The sequence below is a fragment of the Procambarus clarkii genome, chromosome 59 (genome assembly GCF_040958095.1).
Source record: "Procambarus clarkii isolate CNS0578487 chromosome 59, FALCON_Pclarkii_2.0, whole genome shotgun sequence".
Classification (NCBI taxonomy): Eukaryota; Metazoa; Arthropoda; class Malacostraca; order Decapoda; family Cambaridae; genus Procambarus; species Procambarus clarkii.
In genome coordinates this window covers 21,989,666-22,003,094 of record NC_091208.1, presented here as the reverse complement: position 1 = coordinate 22,003,094, position 13,429 = coordinate 21,989,666, and the positions used below count along the sequence as shown (strand labels likewise).

General features: G+C 35.6%; 1 protein-coding gene across 7 annotated transcripts in view; it reads right to left on the bottom strand.

The window, feature by feature from the left end:
• fmt (phosphatase 6 regulatory subunit 1-like protein fmt) overlaps positions 1-13,429 on the bottom strand; it is a 54,727-nt gene that overhangs the window by 31,867 nt on the left and 9,431 nt on the right. For 6 of the 7 annotated variants that reach the window (XM_045758591.2, XM_045758585.2, XM_045758587.2 and 3 more), the window contains exons 6-10: positions 7,891-8,061; positions 4,730-4,902; positions 3,508-3,639; positions 2,354-2,480; positions 580-732 (exon numbers count right to left, since the gene is read on the bottom strand). In XM_045758591.2, coding sequence (XP_045614547.1) covers positions 580-732; positions 2,354-2,480; positions 3,508-3,639; positions 4,730-4,902; positions 7,891-8,061 — 756 coding nt within the window. The remainder of the gene's footprint in view (positions 1-579; positions 733-2,353; positions 2,481-3,507; positions 3,640-4,729; positions 4,903-7,890; positions 8,062-13,429) is intronic. The other variant, XM_045758586.2, reaches the window with a different exon arrangement.

Sequence of the window (13,429 nt, the reverse complement as noted above, 5' to 3'; positions counted from 1 at the left end):
GCACCTCTTTAACGACACCCAAGTACTCCCAGGTATAAACAAACATTGAGCTAAGCCAAGAGTCAAAGTGATGAGGGAGATCATCAAAGGTAATGTAAAAGGCCAATGTACTTGGCCAGTATAGTATCTCTCACTCTATGAACAATGCCAATTAAATATGTATAGAGGTTGTCATCACTATAGATCAAGATGTGTGTACGTGTACAGGAAGAACAAAGGTGTGGTGAAATGAATACAAGCAGGAGTACAAACTACAGTGCATGTATTGAGCACGGAGCAGTGGAGGTGCAGCGGGGGGTTTGTATCATAGTAGTGGTGGTGGTTACAAGGTTCGGGGCTGCTGTGACCTTGCTAGGGTTGTGGTTCAAGTCGTGCTTGTGGTTATAGTGTATGTAGTTGTAATCAAAATGTGATCTGAGGTAAAGATCAATATCTGCGGCCGATCTGCGGCTGTGATCAATATGGTAATAATGATGCTGGATAGCTGTAAAGGTTGGATTTGTAGTGGTAGTGATGATGGATGAGGCAGTAGTAGTAAAAGAGCAATTAATGTTTTGGTGGTTGTTTTAAGAGGCTTACCAACAAATATTCAACTGTATTAAGTTCATAAAGGGCATTGTGGACGATGGGATCATTGGCAGCCACCAAAGCAGCTACCAAGGTCACAACCTGTAGACGAGTGCTTCCCAAGGGCTCAACTTCCTCACCATATGCAGTTAGTATTAACCCTTTCTGAAAAATTAAATAGACTCTTAATAATTAGAAACATACAAGAATATTGGAAACTACAAAAGTTATTCGTGCATGAACGTAACAATGCAGACAAGGAGTCGCAATAACGTGCTGAAGTATGTTGACCAGACCACACACTAGAAAGTGAAGAGACAACGACGTTTCAGTCCGTCCTGGACCATTCTCAAGTCGATTGTGACGAGTCGAAACGTTGTCGTCTCTTCCCTTTCTAGCGTTTGGTTTGGTCGACATAATTATGCACAAGTAATTTTATATAATTAAAAGCAAAGATCTATGTATGATAAGAGAAACTTGAAAACAAAAATGACAAAAAATGGAGAAAGAAAAGACTCACATGGCAACACTGGTATACAACATTGTACATCTAATATCCATAATGAAGGATTATGGAATTCTTAATTTCCTGAAGGAGGGCAACTAAGGAAAAATGCTGGTGTTGGTTAAGAGATAGTAACACAAGAAGCTTGAGGACCAGAATAGATCAATGAATGGGCTACAAGGACACAAGAAGCATGAGGACCAACATAGATAGATGAATGGAATAGGACTAGAAAACCCCTTTAACAAATTTCACTGTATAGCATGATTCATGTCAAGATTATTAGGAGTCTGAATACCTCAGTTATACAATATTTGCACAAATATAAGTCTCCCAAATTCTAAGATGCCAGGTTAAGTTTGGACATTCATGCATAAAATGCATAAACACTGAAATAGTCATCACTTCAAAACCCAACATCAAAAGCATACTCTCATTCAAAATTACCCGTCACACAAAAGATACTTCTGCATAAGGAAGTTTGAATTCTTCACATAATTTAAATATGTTTCAAGATCAAGTAAAAGTATTTTAAATTCTATTGCAAAATATAAATTTCACCTAGTGATGTATCATGAATGGTAAGCTCTATGTAAGTTCTAAGAATGGTAAGTTCTATGTACAGTATTTATCTCTCTCTCTAGCAAAGTTGGAGAGCATATTCACCAGTCACATGCCAGGTTTAGGAGAAAAGTGCACCCATTAAATCCAGTACTTGAACTTTCCGTGAAAGCTCTGGATGCTTAGGTAGAATAAAAACTTTGCCCATAGTAAACAAAAAGCTGTAGATAGCAACTTTTATGGGGAATGTACAAGGCCATAAAAGTCTTCCTTTAATATAATACATACTTTATGTATCTTATGTTAAGATTAAGTGTAAATGGGAATAGACTCTTGGTAAGGGTTTCAGAGTCGAGGTCCAAGAATTTGGCAATAAATGTGTCCAAAACTCTCACTGAAGCTTAGACTTGGTGGTGGAAAGAAAGGGGGGGGGGGGTGGAATGGGGCAATCTGATATTCATGCAATTATAAAATTAAATGCTCAAATGTGGTTATGATTAATCCTTCAATGTGCTAAGCCTTGCCCTGCATCAGAAAGAAATAGTGTAGCTATTGCTACAATAGTATAACTAATAGTGTTTGGTAGCTAAGCCAAAATTAACACAAAAACAAAAATGGTTTCAACCTGAATATAGACAAAAATGTGAAAGGCTATGCATATTTTATTTAAAACGAAATTAACTGCAAATACAAAAGTAGCAACATAAAAACACTCAAAACCTTTGGTGGGTGTAGGAGAATATTGTGAAGGCTCGGCAAACGTTTGGCGATTGTTCTCGCAACAGCATTTCTCTTTCCTTCACACGAATCACTATTGCTAGATTCTATGGACGCTGATTGTTGTGATCTGAAAGTAGAAATAACTAATGAAAAAGACACTAACCATATTAATTCATTATCATTACTTGTTTTGCACTTGGGGATGTAAGATTAGAGATAATAAGCTCAATAATTCTGTATAGTGAAAGCATACACAGTACATAATATAAAAGAATGTCACTTTCAATTGGTTATTTATCATTCATACATAAAAAAACATGGTAGATGAACAAGCACCACCACACTCCAGCCAGTGGTCATCTACAACAACATTCCAATGCTTCATTCAACTACAGCACTGCTCCTTGTGAAATATTGTAACGATGTACAATACCATTTTATTTGCCACTGTGCTTTCATACCGATACTGCTCACCCAAGTTTCTGTAGTGCAGTGGTCTACAGCATAAGCTCACAACTGTAGGTCACATGTTCAATTCCCACACAGGACAGAGATGGTTGGGTACATTTCCTTTCACCTGATGCCTGTGTTTACCTAGCAGTAAATAGGTATCCAGGACTTAAATGGTTGTGGGTTGCTCCAAATCATATTACATGTTCACACTATTCCCACCTTGCATGCATACAATTTATGCCTGTCCATCTTGGCATTCCTCCCCTCCTCCTACCCTCAACTTTACACGAATGCACCCTCCTCAGCACCAACCGACCGTCATCCATTCTTTGAAGACAACCAAGAACACTGGTACACCTTCCTCTATTTTGAAATTTACCAACATTAGTATTCAGCATCATTTCATGCCGGTATATTTTTAGAAAAATGGAGTAAGGATTATAGATGTTCCAGCTCCTAACCACTGCACCAGCCACTTCCTTCCATGACTCAATTTTCTCTCAATGTCACTTGCACTAGTTCACACAATTTCCTTGCCTCTCCATTACGATAATTTCACTATAATTTTAATACTTTCACACTACTTTCAGCTTCTGCATGAGTGCATTAACCTCTTCCTCAGCTGTATATGCTGGTACAATATTAAACAAATGTAATTATATTAACATTACTATGTAGTATATATTAAAAAACATATTTACCCTTGTTGCTGCATTTGTTGTTGTGTTCGGGCGGCAAGAAGCGTAAGCAAAATATTGATGACATGTGACAGTGAAGACTCGTTCCGTTCTTCATGAAGGAGTAGGTCCAGCAATTTATTTATAGTTTCTTCACTACAATGAAAAATATTTCACATCAGAGATGCATTTCATTGTTTCAAGACAGCCTTCACAAGTAATTAGAGAACACAAAAATACAGCTATTATATTATAATTCATAATTCATTTGAATGTACAGTATAAATACAGTATAGTGAAATGGCCAAATGACTCAGACTATTCTTGCCTGCAGTGTAAAGACAGGAGAGCAGTTGCCTCCAAATAATAAATTTAGTTTAGTCAATAATTCACAATTCAACTTCTTTCTATCTGGATATGCAATCAATTTTTTTCTTCTACTACTACTGTACTTCTACTTCTACTCCCCAAGCCCAGCCTGAGGCCAGGCTTGTCAATGAGCAATGAGCAGGCATTGAGCATATCAATGTCCCAAATATTTGATAATATAAATCTCAAATTACACAGTTTGAATATTATAGAAAAAAGAGAGACACTGAAATAATTATGAAAAATTATATTCGCAGCAACTGCCACCCCCACGGGGGGTCGCTAGGGCTAGCATCTCCGAGTGCTTACTCACTCAGCGCCCATAAATTCCTCACCCTCTCTGCTTCATCATGGCCAAAGTATGTCAAATACAATTTTTTTTTTCACTTTTCCATGACCAGGGAATGCATTTTAACATCAGAAATGTATTTTGCGCAGCCTGTGCAGTACTGGGATTTAGCAAGCTTATAGAGCCTTCTCTCTTTCACTCTGCTAGAAGAACAGTATCGCCTGTGTACATAAAATCGCCTACTTCACTCCTCAGTAACATTCTTACCTTGACTTGTCTCATGGCTTCATCCATGTACAGCATATATTCAATACCCAGTGACATCACACATTCATTATTAACTCTTACACTAGCACTGATTCCTACATAAACTCTTCTTATAATTTCCCAGTTCTACCAACCATGTACATGTTCATCACTCTTTAATGTCCTTCTCTATTAACTCTGTCATATGTTTTTCTGAAGACCATAAAGGCCATGTACATCTTACAAATTTTCTAACATACCTTCTCAACATGCTGTCTGAATGTAAACACCTGATCTACGCCTTCTTCCACCAAAATAATAAGTAACTAAATTTCAACTCACCTTTCAAGGGTCAAGAGGAGTGGGTTACTTTGTGGATGGGCGTCATTATTGGCATCTCGGCATGAGGTGCTAATTTCACAGAGAATATTGTCGGCACTTGAGTGTTCTTCTGGGTCGGCTTCTGGCGATAACCGGTCTACTATTCGTTCTATTAGCTGACTCTCATTCAGCCACTGGGTTTTAAAGATATCAATGGCTTTGAAATACTAACAGCACTACTGTACAATATTTTAAAAATGAAAAATGCAAGGGCAATCAATTACAAAAAAAAATTAGAATTTTATTTCAAACAGTTGATAATTATCAGGTGAAAGTATACAGTGGAATCTGGATGTACGACTGCACCAAATGCAAATTTTTCAATGTACGATGATAATTACATCAGAAATTATGTCCTGGAGTATGATGTTCACTCCAGAGTACGAAATACTTGTTCGTAGTTTTCCGAGTTGGTGCTTGAATTCTCTTAAAACATTTCATGTTTTTTGTGATTTTTTTGTTGCTTAACATAAATGTTCTTATTACTGTATACCATGGTCCCAAGAAAGTCACTGGTTAAGTTCAACCTAGGAAAATAGTTGTAAGGATGATGACAAAGAAAAAAAAAGAAAAAAGATCATTCGTAAACATGAAGACGGTATGCACGTGGTTGATCTGGCTAGGAAGACGCGTGCAGTGTGGGAAGAACTGCAAAGTTTTGCTGAAAAGACTCGCCCAGATAAAGCAAGCCACTGTGTTAACATTTTTAATGACATTGTCATGTCTCAGTACAGACATTTGTTAAATTGTAGGCAAAAGCAACGGTCTTTAATAGATTCTTAGTGAGACAAACAACCGGGTCTTAGTGGTATGCTTACAAAACATAAGAGAGAAACCCTAGACATGTTATCACTGCCTGGTATTATAATGGATGGGAACTTTCCTTAAAGACACTAACACCTTCCCTCCTCCTCACTATCTTTATTGAGGAAAAAGTCCTCAATATAGGCAAGTGCAGTAAATATTCTGTATAAAATGTATTTTGAAGTTAATGTTTTTGGGTGTGTGGAACTGATTAATTCAATTTACATTATTTCTTACGGGGGAAATTTGATTCAATGTGCAAATATTTAGGTTACATTGCACTTCTAGGAAGGGATTAAATTCGTACACCGAGATTCCACTGTACTTTATATAAATGATTTAAACATTAGTCAAATCTCAATTTTCTTGGGTAAACATCCCACAACACACAGGATGTGACCATATACAGTCTGTTTTATTATAACTTATAGCAGAAATAAATAGGCCAAGCCAGAACTTTATTAAGGCAATGCATTTAAAAATTAAAATAATATAAATACTTATGCTTACCTGTGTCTATGGGGGAGCAAGATCTAGCTCCAAGGTACAAATTCAGTATGATCATTTATTTCAACATTCATTCCTGTGCACTAAATACAAAATGAGTAGGGCCAACTCTGATATTTTGAAGGCTAAGCCTAACATCTTTGCATATTTTTTTAAAAGTGAAAGTGATAAAGCAAGGCAGAACCAAGAAGCAATCAGAGTAAATTAATTCATAATGCTGTGTGGGGATAGATAAAACGGAGGATGGATAGAGAAAAATAAAAACAAAACAATGCCTTATGGTGTAAACTGTGTGGATAGATTCAGGCAATATTATAGATAAGCAGTAGATCATTAGTCGCAACACTTGCGAGATGTTAGCACGTGGGCAACACTGGTACTGTACTCTACCTATCAAATAGAATGTTGGAGTGATTTTGTTGTATGAGGATTATTTGTTGCTCTAGCATTAATTAACTTATTATTTAATTTTTATTTGTAAGCAAAGAGCTATAAACTTGCTTGCTCAATGGGTGGATACACGTGAGATCAAGTCAACTGATCACATGAATGCTGTGGCTCATTCTGTTCCTTGTACGATATTTATTTCTATGAAGTTAATTCCTAATGATTCAAATAATCTCATGAAATAAATGAGGGTACTGTATATGGAACAGAATACAAGAAGTCAAGTTAAAGAATTTAGTATTCTCTTTAACCTATCATAACCTTTCAAAGATGTTAAAGAATGTTATGATGCCATGCTGCATTTCACAACTACTGTCATTCGTGTTTAAGGACATCGTCAGATCTTAAATGAGGGAGAAGCACTATAAGAATTAAAAAAGATGAATAACATTTAAGAATGTATACACAATCGGTGTTCGCTAGACATCAATGTCCCAAAACCTACTGTCACGAGGATGGAAGGGACTCACTCAGAAGGGAGAGAAAATTATTGAAGTGACTTGTAGAACATACTTCAGGTATGTATTATACCCCAAGTGCATACCATGTTCTCTCTTACACACTTCATGTGTTCATTCATCTACTACATTTTTCTTGCCTATTGCCCTGAAATTAACTTGTGTATATTTGCTTCAATGATAATCTAGTTATATAAACAAAGAAATTGCAATCCCAGTTATTAAACTGCCCAATAATGCCAAGTAGATGGATGAATTATGTAGTAGATTCTTACTTGAATGAAATCCAGTACACCAGAAAAAATTGGATGCAATGAGAGGATTCCAATACGGTTAGCATCTGATGCACTGGAATAGGTGCCTGGACTATAAAGATACAGTACTACACAGTAATCTTGCTAATCTGAGTTGTGCAATACTATTAAATGAATAAATTGTTTCTATTAATAATAAAATATTGTGTGACTTGCATAAAACTGCAGCACAGTTGACACTTGTATAAAGCAAAATCATTTACAGCCACATTACTGTGACTCATCGTCTGCAAATGCACAATTTGACTCAATACATTACTTTCTTCAGGAACACTTGTGTGTGTCAAATTGTGCTGATTCTGTATGCAACCACTTAATTTTTAATAATAAAAATACAATAATTGTGACAATAGCTAAAGCGGAATGACTACAAATGTAATGCACCCAAAGTGTCTGGAACCAAACATTTCAATCAAGTGAGAACCCAATGTTAATCATGCATTTAAATTTTAAAAAATCATATAAGCCATTTTGCTTCTAGCAAAAACTGATGTTTTTATTATAATACTGAAAAAGAAAGAAGCAACTAAAAACCTTCCTAAGTAAAATGCTTCAAAACTTGGTGAAAGTGCAAGCACACGGCAATACGTACCTGATGAACACTTTGACGGATCTCATCCTCCTCCACATTACAGATAAGTCTGAGTATCAAATCCATTATCGCTGAAGTCCCCACATGTTGCACAGCCAGCTCAACAAAATCACCTTTGGATTTTAAAAAGTCCAATACCTGGAAGCAAGTGAACTGATAGGAATACCAGTTCTACAGAGAAGAGAAGAGAATACACTTTATAAGAATGTGTCAAGATGAAGTTTATTGTCAGCTTTACAAGTCAGGCCTTCTTCCTTCACCACAGAGAAGATAAAGCATTACAAGAAGTAAAATGTTATTTAATGGAGTTACCAGCTACTGATTACTAGATAACTAAAAACTTGCTTAATACAGAATTAATGGATTCATCTAAAATAGAAGAATGGCTCTGAGAAGGATTTGGATAAGCCACCTCAAAATAGTCTAACACTTCACAGTTTTAAACAAATTGAAAATACTTCAAAGTAAATTATTTAGAATCCTGATACTCTACTTAACTGGAATAAACTAAGAATTTCAATTTACATACTACAAATGCATCACAAATGTAATTAAATCATAGGTAAATATGGAAAATATATATATGTATATATACTGCACAAGGTTAGGCTTAGTCAAAAACAACAACTGCAATGTTAAATGCAGTAATCAAGGCCTTTCATAGATCCAATACTGCTATCCAGAACTAGTTAACAGCAAAATTTTACAACTGCAATTCCAAATTATATCTCAAATGGTGGTAAAAAGAAGAAGGTCCAGCCTGTCGTGTGCGAGCGGGAGGGCGAGAGTCTGACCACCATGAACAGCAGGCCATCTTACGCTCAGTACTCCAAGTCAGCCACAAGCCCTTTTTACTTATTTTAAAATTATCTAGCTAAACACACAAAAGAATAATTGTAGTCAACCTCTACCAAACAAGACTTTCCAATACAACAAAATATACTACAGCACAGAAACCTTGCAACAAACATTCCATATAAAGTGAGAAATTAACTTTAAATAGACACAAAGGAATGCGAAGTACTACTACTGTTGAACATATTCAATAACAAATGAAGCAATTACATGTACGAAGAAAGTCTTAAGGAAACATCTTGTAAGGCAAATGACCACGCTAATATTTAATCTGGTCGTTTGTTAAATTTGTCATCATTCCATCCATACAAAAACTCTAGGGCCGGGCTGACCATTTGTTTACTGAAATATGGAGGAATGGAAGCAAGAAAGGTTACCTACTTCCACAATGACCAAATATAAATGAAATACACCTGCAGTTCATTATAGATAATGTTTAAATTGTACAAAGTTAAATAGTAATGATTTCAGGATCTGTCCATTGCTTTGATAAGAACTAAAGGAACTATAAATGATTCACCTACAAGGGTAAGGTAGTGTGTTTATGGAAAAATACTTGTGGAATAAGAATGTGCAGTATTGTCTAGGTGGTTGTAAGAACAATTATGAGTTTTCTTCACTAGAATTAAGCTAAAATATACACCAAACATTTAACAAATTATATATACAGTACCTGTATTAACAACAAGCAATTTGATGATGGTCATTCAAATGTAAACCTGAAGGATTATATTTGAAAAATGTAGGAAAGATGTAAATATCTAATGCCAGAGTATTTGATTAATTCGTCCCAATGGAATGGTCACTGCAGTGCACAGTCAGAGCTGCATTTTACAAGAATGGTAAGTTAAAAGGAAAAAGTTAATTTACCAAATTAACCGACTTAAATCTTCCTCTAAACATACATTACTGTATAGCAATGTACAAGTAAATATTAAATATACACTGAGACAGACTTATAAGAATGATTGATATAGGAATATCAATATAGGCTGATAGGAATTACAGTATACAGGTATTGACCAGACCACACACTAGAAGGTGAAGGGACGACGACGTTTCGGTCCGTCCTGGACCATTCTCAAGCCAATTGAGAATGGTCAACTTGAGAATGGTCCAGGACGGACCGAAACGTCGTCATCCCTTCACCTTCTAGTGTGTGGTCTGGTCAACATACTTTGGCCACGTTATTGTGACTCATCGCCTGCATACAGATATTGTCTTTCTGTACAGGAATTATATATTCTTGGAACAGCAATTTATTGAGTGGTATAGCAAAACCCACTTGTTTAATCTATTAGGAACTGAGATGGAACACACATCAAACCTAAGGGAAAACCTACTAACTGACCACATACCATGTACTACTTTAGCTACAGAAATAAACATGTACAGTACTGACCTTCTGACATTGCTGATACACACATGACCTTCCATTTGTTAAGTCTTTCACTTATCAAGAAAAAATGTATTAATACTATAATGTAAAGCTTGTAAATTTGATGAGGATTAAGAGTTACATAAAAAAACAGTACTGATTTTTGGGGAAAACAAGAGAAAATAAGGATAAAATGCAGAAAACGAGTTTAATGGTACTGTACTGTTCAGGAGCGTGGTTGCAGACGTTAATGGAGAAAGAATAAGACGGATCCAGCTGCAGAGGAGTAAGAAAGTGGCTTTCTTCCAATAATGATTTTGCTGCATCAACATTCACAATGAAAACTTAGATTATGAACTCTCGTACTCACTCCATAAACACTTTACATTTACAAATACTGTAACAATTTCTTTTCCTTTTTATTACCTGGCAATATTTTTCAAGCTGATGAATTCTCACTCGCCTTTTCCCACGTGCAAGATCTAGCATTTAAACATTCAGAATTATAGCCTTCACAAATAATTTTTTACATTTTTATGCAAAAATAATTAAAAATCAAGACCAAGATAAAAAATTATCTCCAACAAAATCTTATTTCATATTTTTAACTACTATAACTAAGGAACAGAGGTTTGAAATTTATATGGAAGTACTGTACTGTATTTGTATTCAAAGTGGATCACAAATGCACTTGAAACCAAAATTCATGGAAGCTGGCTCAATTAATAAGTTCAGGAACAGGTCTGACAGCATTAGAACGTCAGGATATAAAAAGCAAAAGATACAAGTTACAATCCAGGGTCCAAAAGCTAGATCTCATTTACCATCAATACAGTTAGGTAAGCACATGAATCAATGTACTTACATGAATGTACTTACATTAGCACATGAATCAATCAAGCTATCTCGTGCATTTGGGTAACAAGAGTGTTAGATGAAACAGGTTTTACTGCATGAGGATAACATATTACAAAATAAATACATGCAATGAAAGAAGAAAAAAATCAAGTACCAAATAAACTTGTTATTTGAATAATTCATACAAGAGCACACAATAGGAAACACATGATGAGCAAACAACGTAAGGTGAACATAAAGCACAGGATTAAATTGAAAACACTGTAAAACCGACAAGAGAAGATGAGCTACAAGGTGATGGTAAAGTATAACACATACCAAGTGACAAGATGATTAAAAACCGTCAGAATTAATGTAAGGTGAAAAGGGTTATCTAAAGGCAGACATGGCATAAATAAACACATGGACACACAGGGATTATACATAATGTTACAAGGTGATAACATGCAGGGTAAATGTTTAAAAGTTAAGTGTCAACCATCTAAAATGTGGAAAAGAATCACTTATATTGGGGAAGGGAGGGAGGGAGGAAATGTACCTGGAGAACAATGCTGCAGTAGCAAGGTTAAGATAACTAGCAGCTTGTGACAAAACAAACAATATTAAGGTGCAAATAATATGTTCAAATGTTCACAAAGAAATCACCATGGTGTGATATATCAGTGAGATAATCATGTGCAGCAATGTGGAGATTTGAATCAACATTGAAGGTATCGCTAGAACACTGGTTCAAATCCCCGCATTGATCTAAAAGATTATCTTGTTAATTATGTTAATTATGTCTTGGTAGGATGTAGCTAATTCAAGATTATGTTGTAATTACATGAAAAATTACTTTAACAGCCTATCTTTTCCTGACACTATATCCATGCAATATTAGAAGAAAATGAAATATAAAATATATTCAAACTTGATAATTACCTAAACAGTTAACAAAAATCTTTACATAATCATAAAACGCAAACCTAATTTATTACCAAATTTCCTTCAAATTAAAGTAAAATAATTTTGCTATTCAATAAAATTAATTTATAAATCACTGCAAATGTATTTTCAACAGAACATACTGAATGCATGAACGACTGGTGTTTTGTAAGGGATTTCATTAAACATCAACTCACCCAAATGATCTGCCAAGACTGAAGAGTTACATGCTTTAAGACTGCCCAGCAACTGTGGTCTGGGGAACAACTCCTTTATTGAATTGCCTTTTTATCACTCTTAATATAAATAGCAATGCTTTTCTTGGCTAAATTTTATTTATTTTTAAACTTTACTAAAGATATTTACTGTACAAAACTAACTGCTATATTACCTAAATTTTTCTAGTTGAAAAGTTACATACAATAAAACACTTACACTTTAGATATATTTCGTGAGCTTCGGTTATTTAAAATTTAAGAGAAATAATTACTGCATTTATGTTTTGTCCCATTAATCAAATTGCTTTCCAAATAGCACATCTCTATTGCTTCATTAGGCAAGGTCCAGCTGTTCCCATCGACAAAACTACAAATCAACAAACTCAAATGAAACCAAAATGACTGATTAGATTCATTAAACTAAATCCATTTGCATGAGCGTACACCTTCCTATCAGGTATGGGCTGCGACTTCACTCAAGCACTAAGGTCGGCAGTTTACACAGGATGAAGATGCTGAATTTGGGGCTCATATGCTGCAGGTTCCAGTACTAAACTGATGTAAGATTTGTTGCACGCTCCTCTACTTTGGAGAAGAATATAGCTGTTCCGATTTAATTGGCTGACGAGTCTTGGCACGAGAAGTGTAAGGGTGCTGCTCGTTCCTCGGTTCCAGTCTCCTCAGCTGCTCTTGTAGTAACCAGGAAATATCTAGCTTACCAAACTTCCCCTTGCTGAATAGCCTCAATAGTTTCTATCCTCTCATGCATGCCCCTTTATCCCAAGAAATGCATTAAAGACGTAAGGCTCAAACTCCAGCAAAAGGCAAATGCTCTCCAAACTTGCTCGTGAGGGCATGCTCTTTTTATTCAAAGAAGTAAGGCCCTATTGAGACACTTCCTCCTTTCAGTATTGGTCGGGGGTGGGAATATCCTCCTTGGCCGGTCTTGGTCTGTCCCTTCACTGGTACTGAAGCCCCACGCAGTATATTTATGTTACTGTAGATTTGTTATGCTTGAACAGTTTGGATTATCCCCATCCTTTGAGGATTTTATGCTCATGGCTTTGCTTTTGTTGACCCTGGCTATAACAATTGAAGTTAATAAGCCTTATGTTCTATTTTACTGTTCTGATTTAATCTCAAACAGGGGCACATTTTTGTGCATCTCCCCATATCCTTGTTTAAGAATGAGTCACAGTTTTCTGCTCTTTTACAGGATGAAAATATATTTAATTACACCAAGTACTGTATATCTAAAAGAAATTATCTTGCGATTCTCAGGGAGAATTTATGAATGTTGAATTCA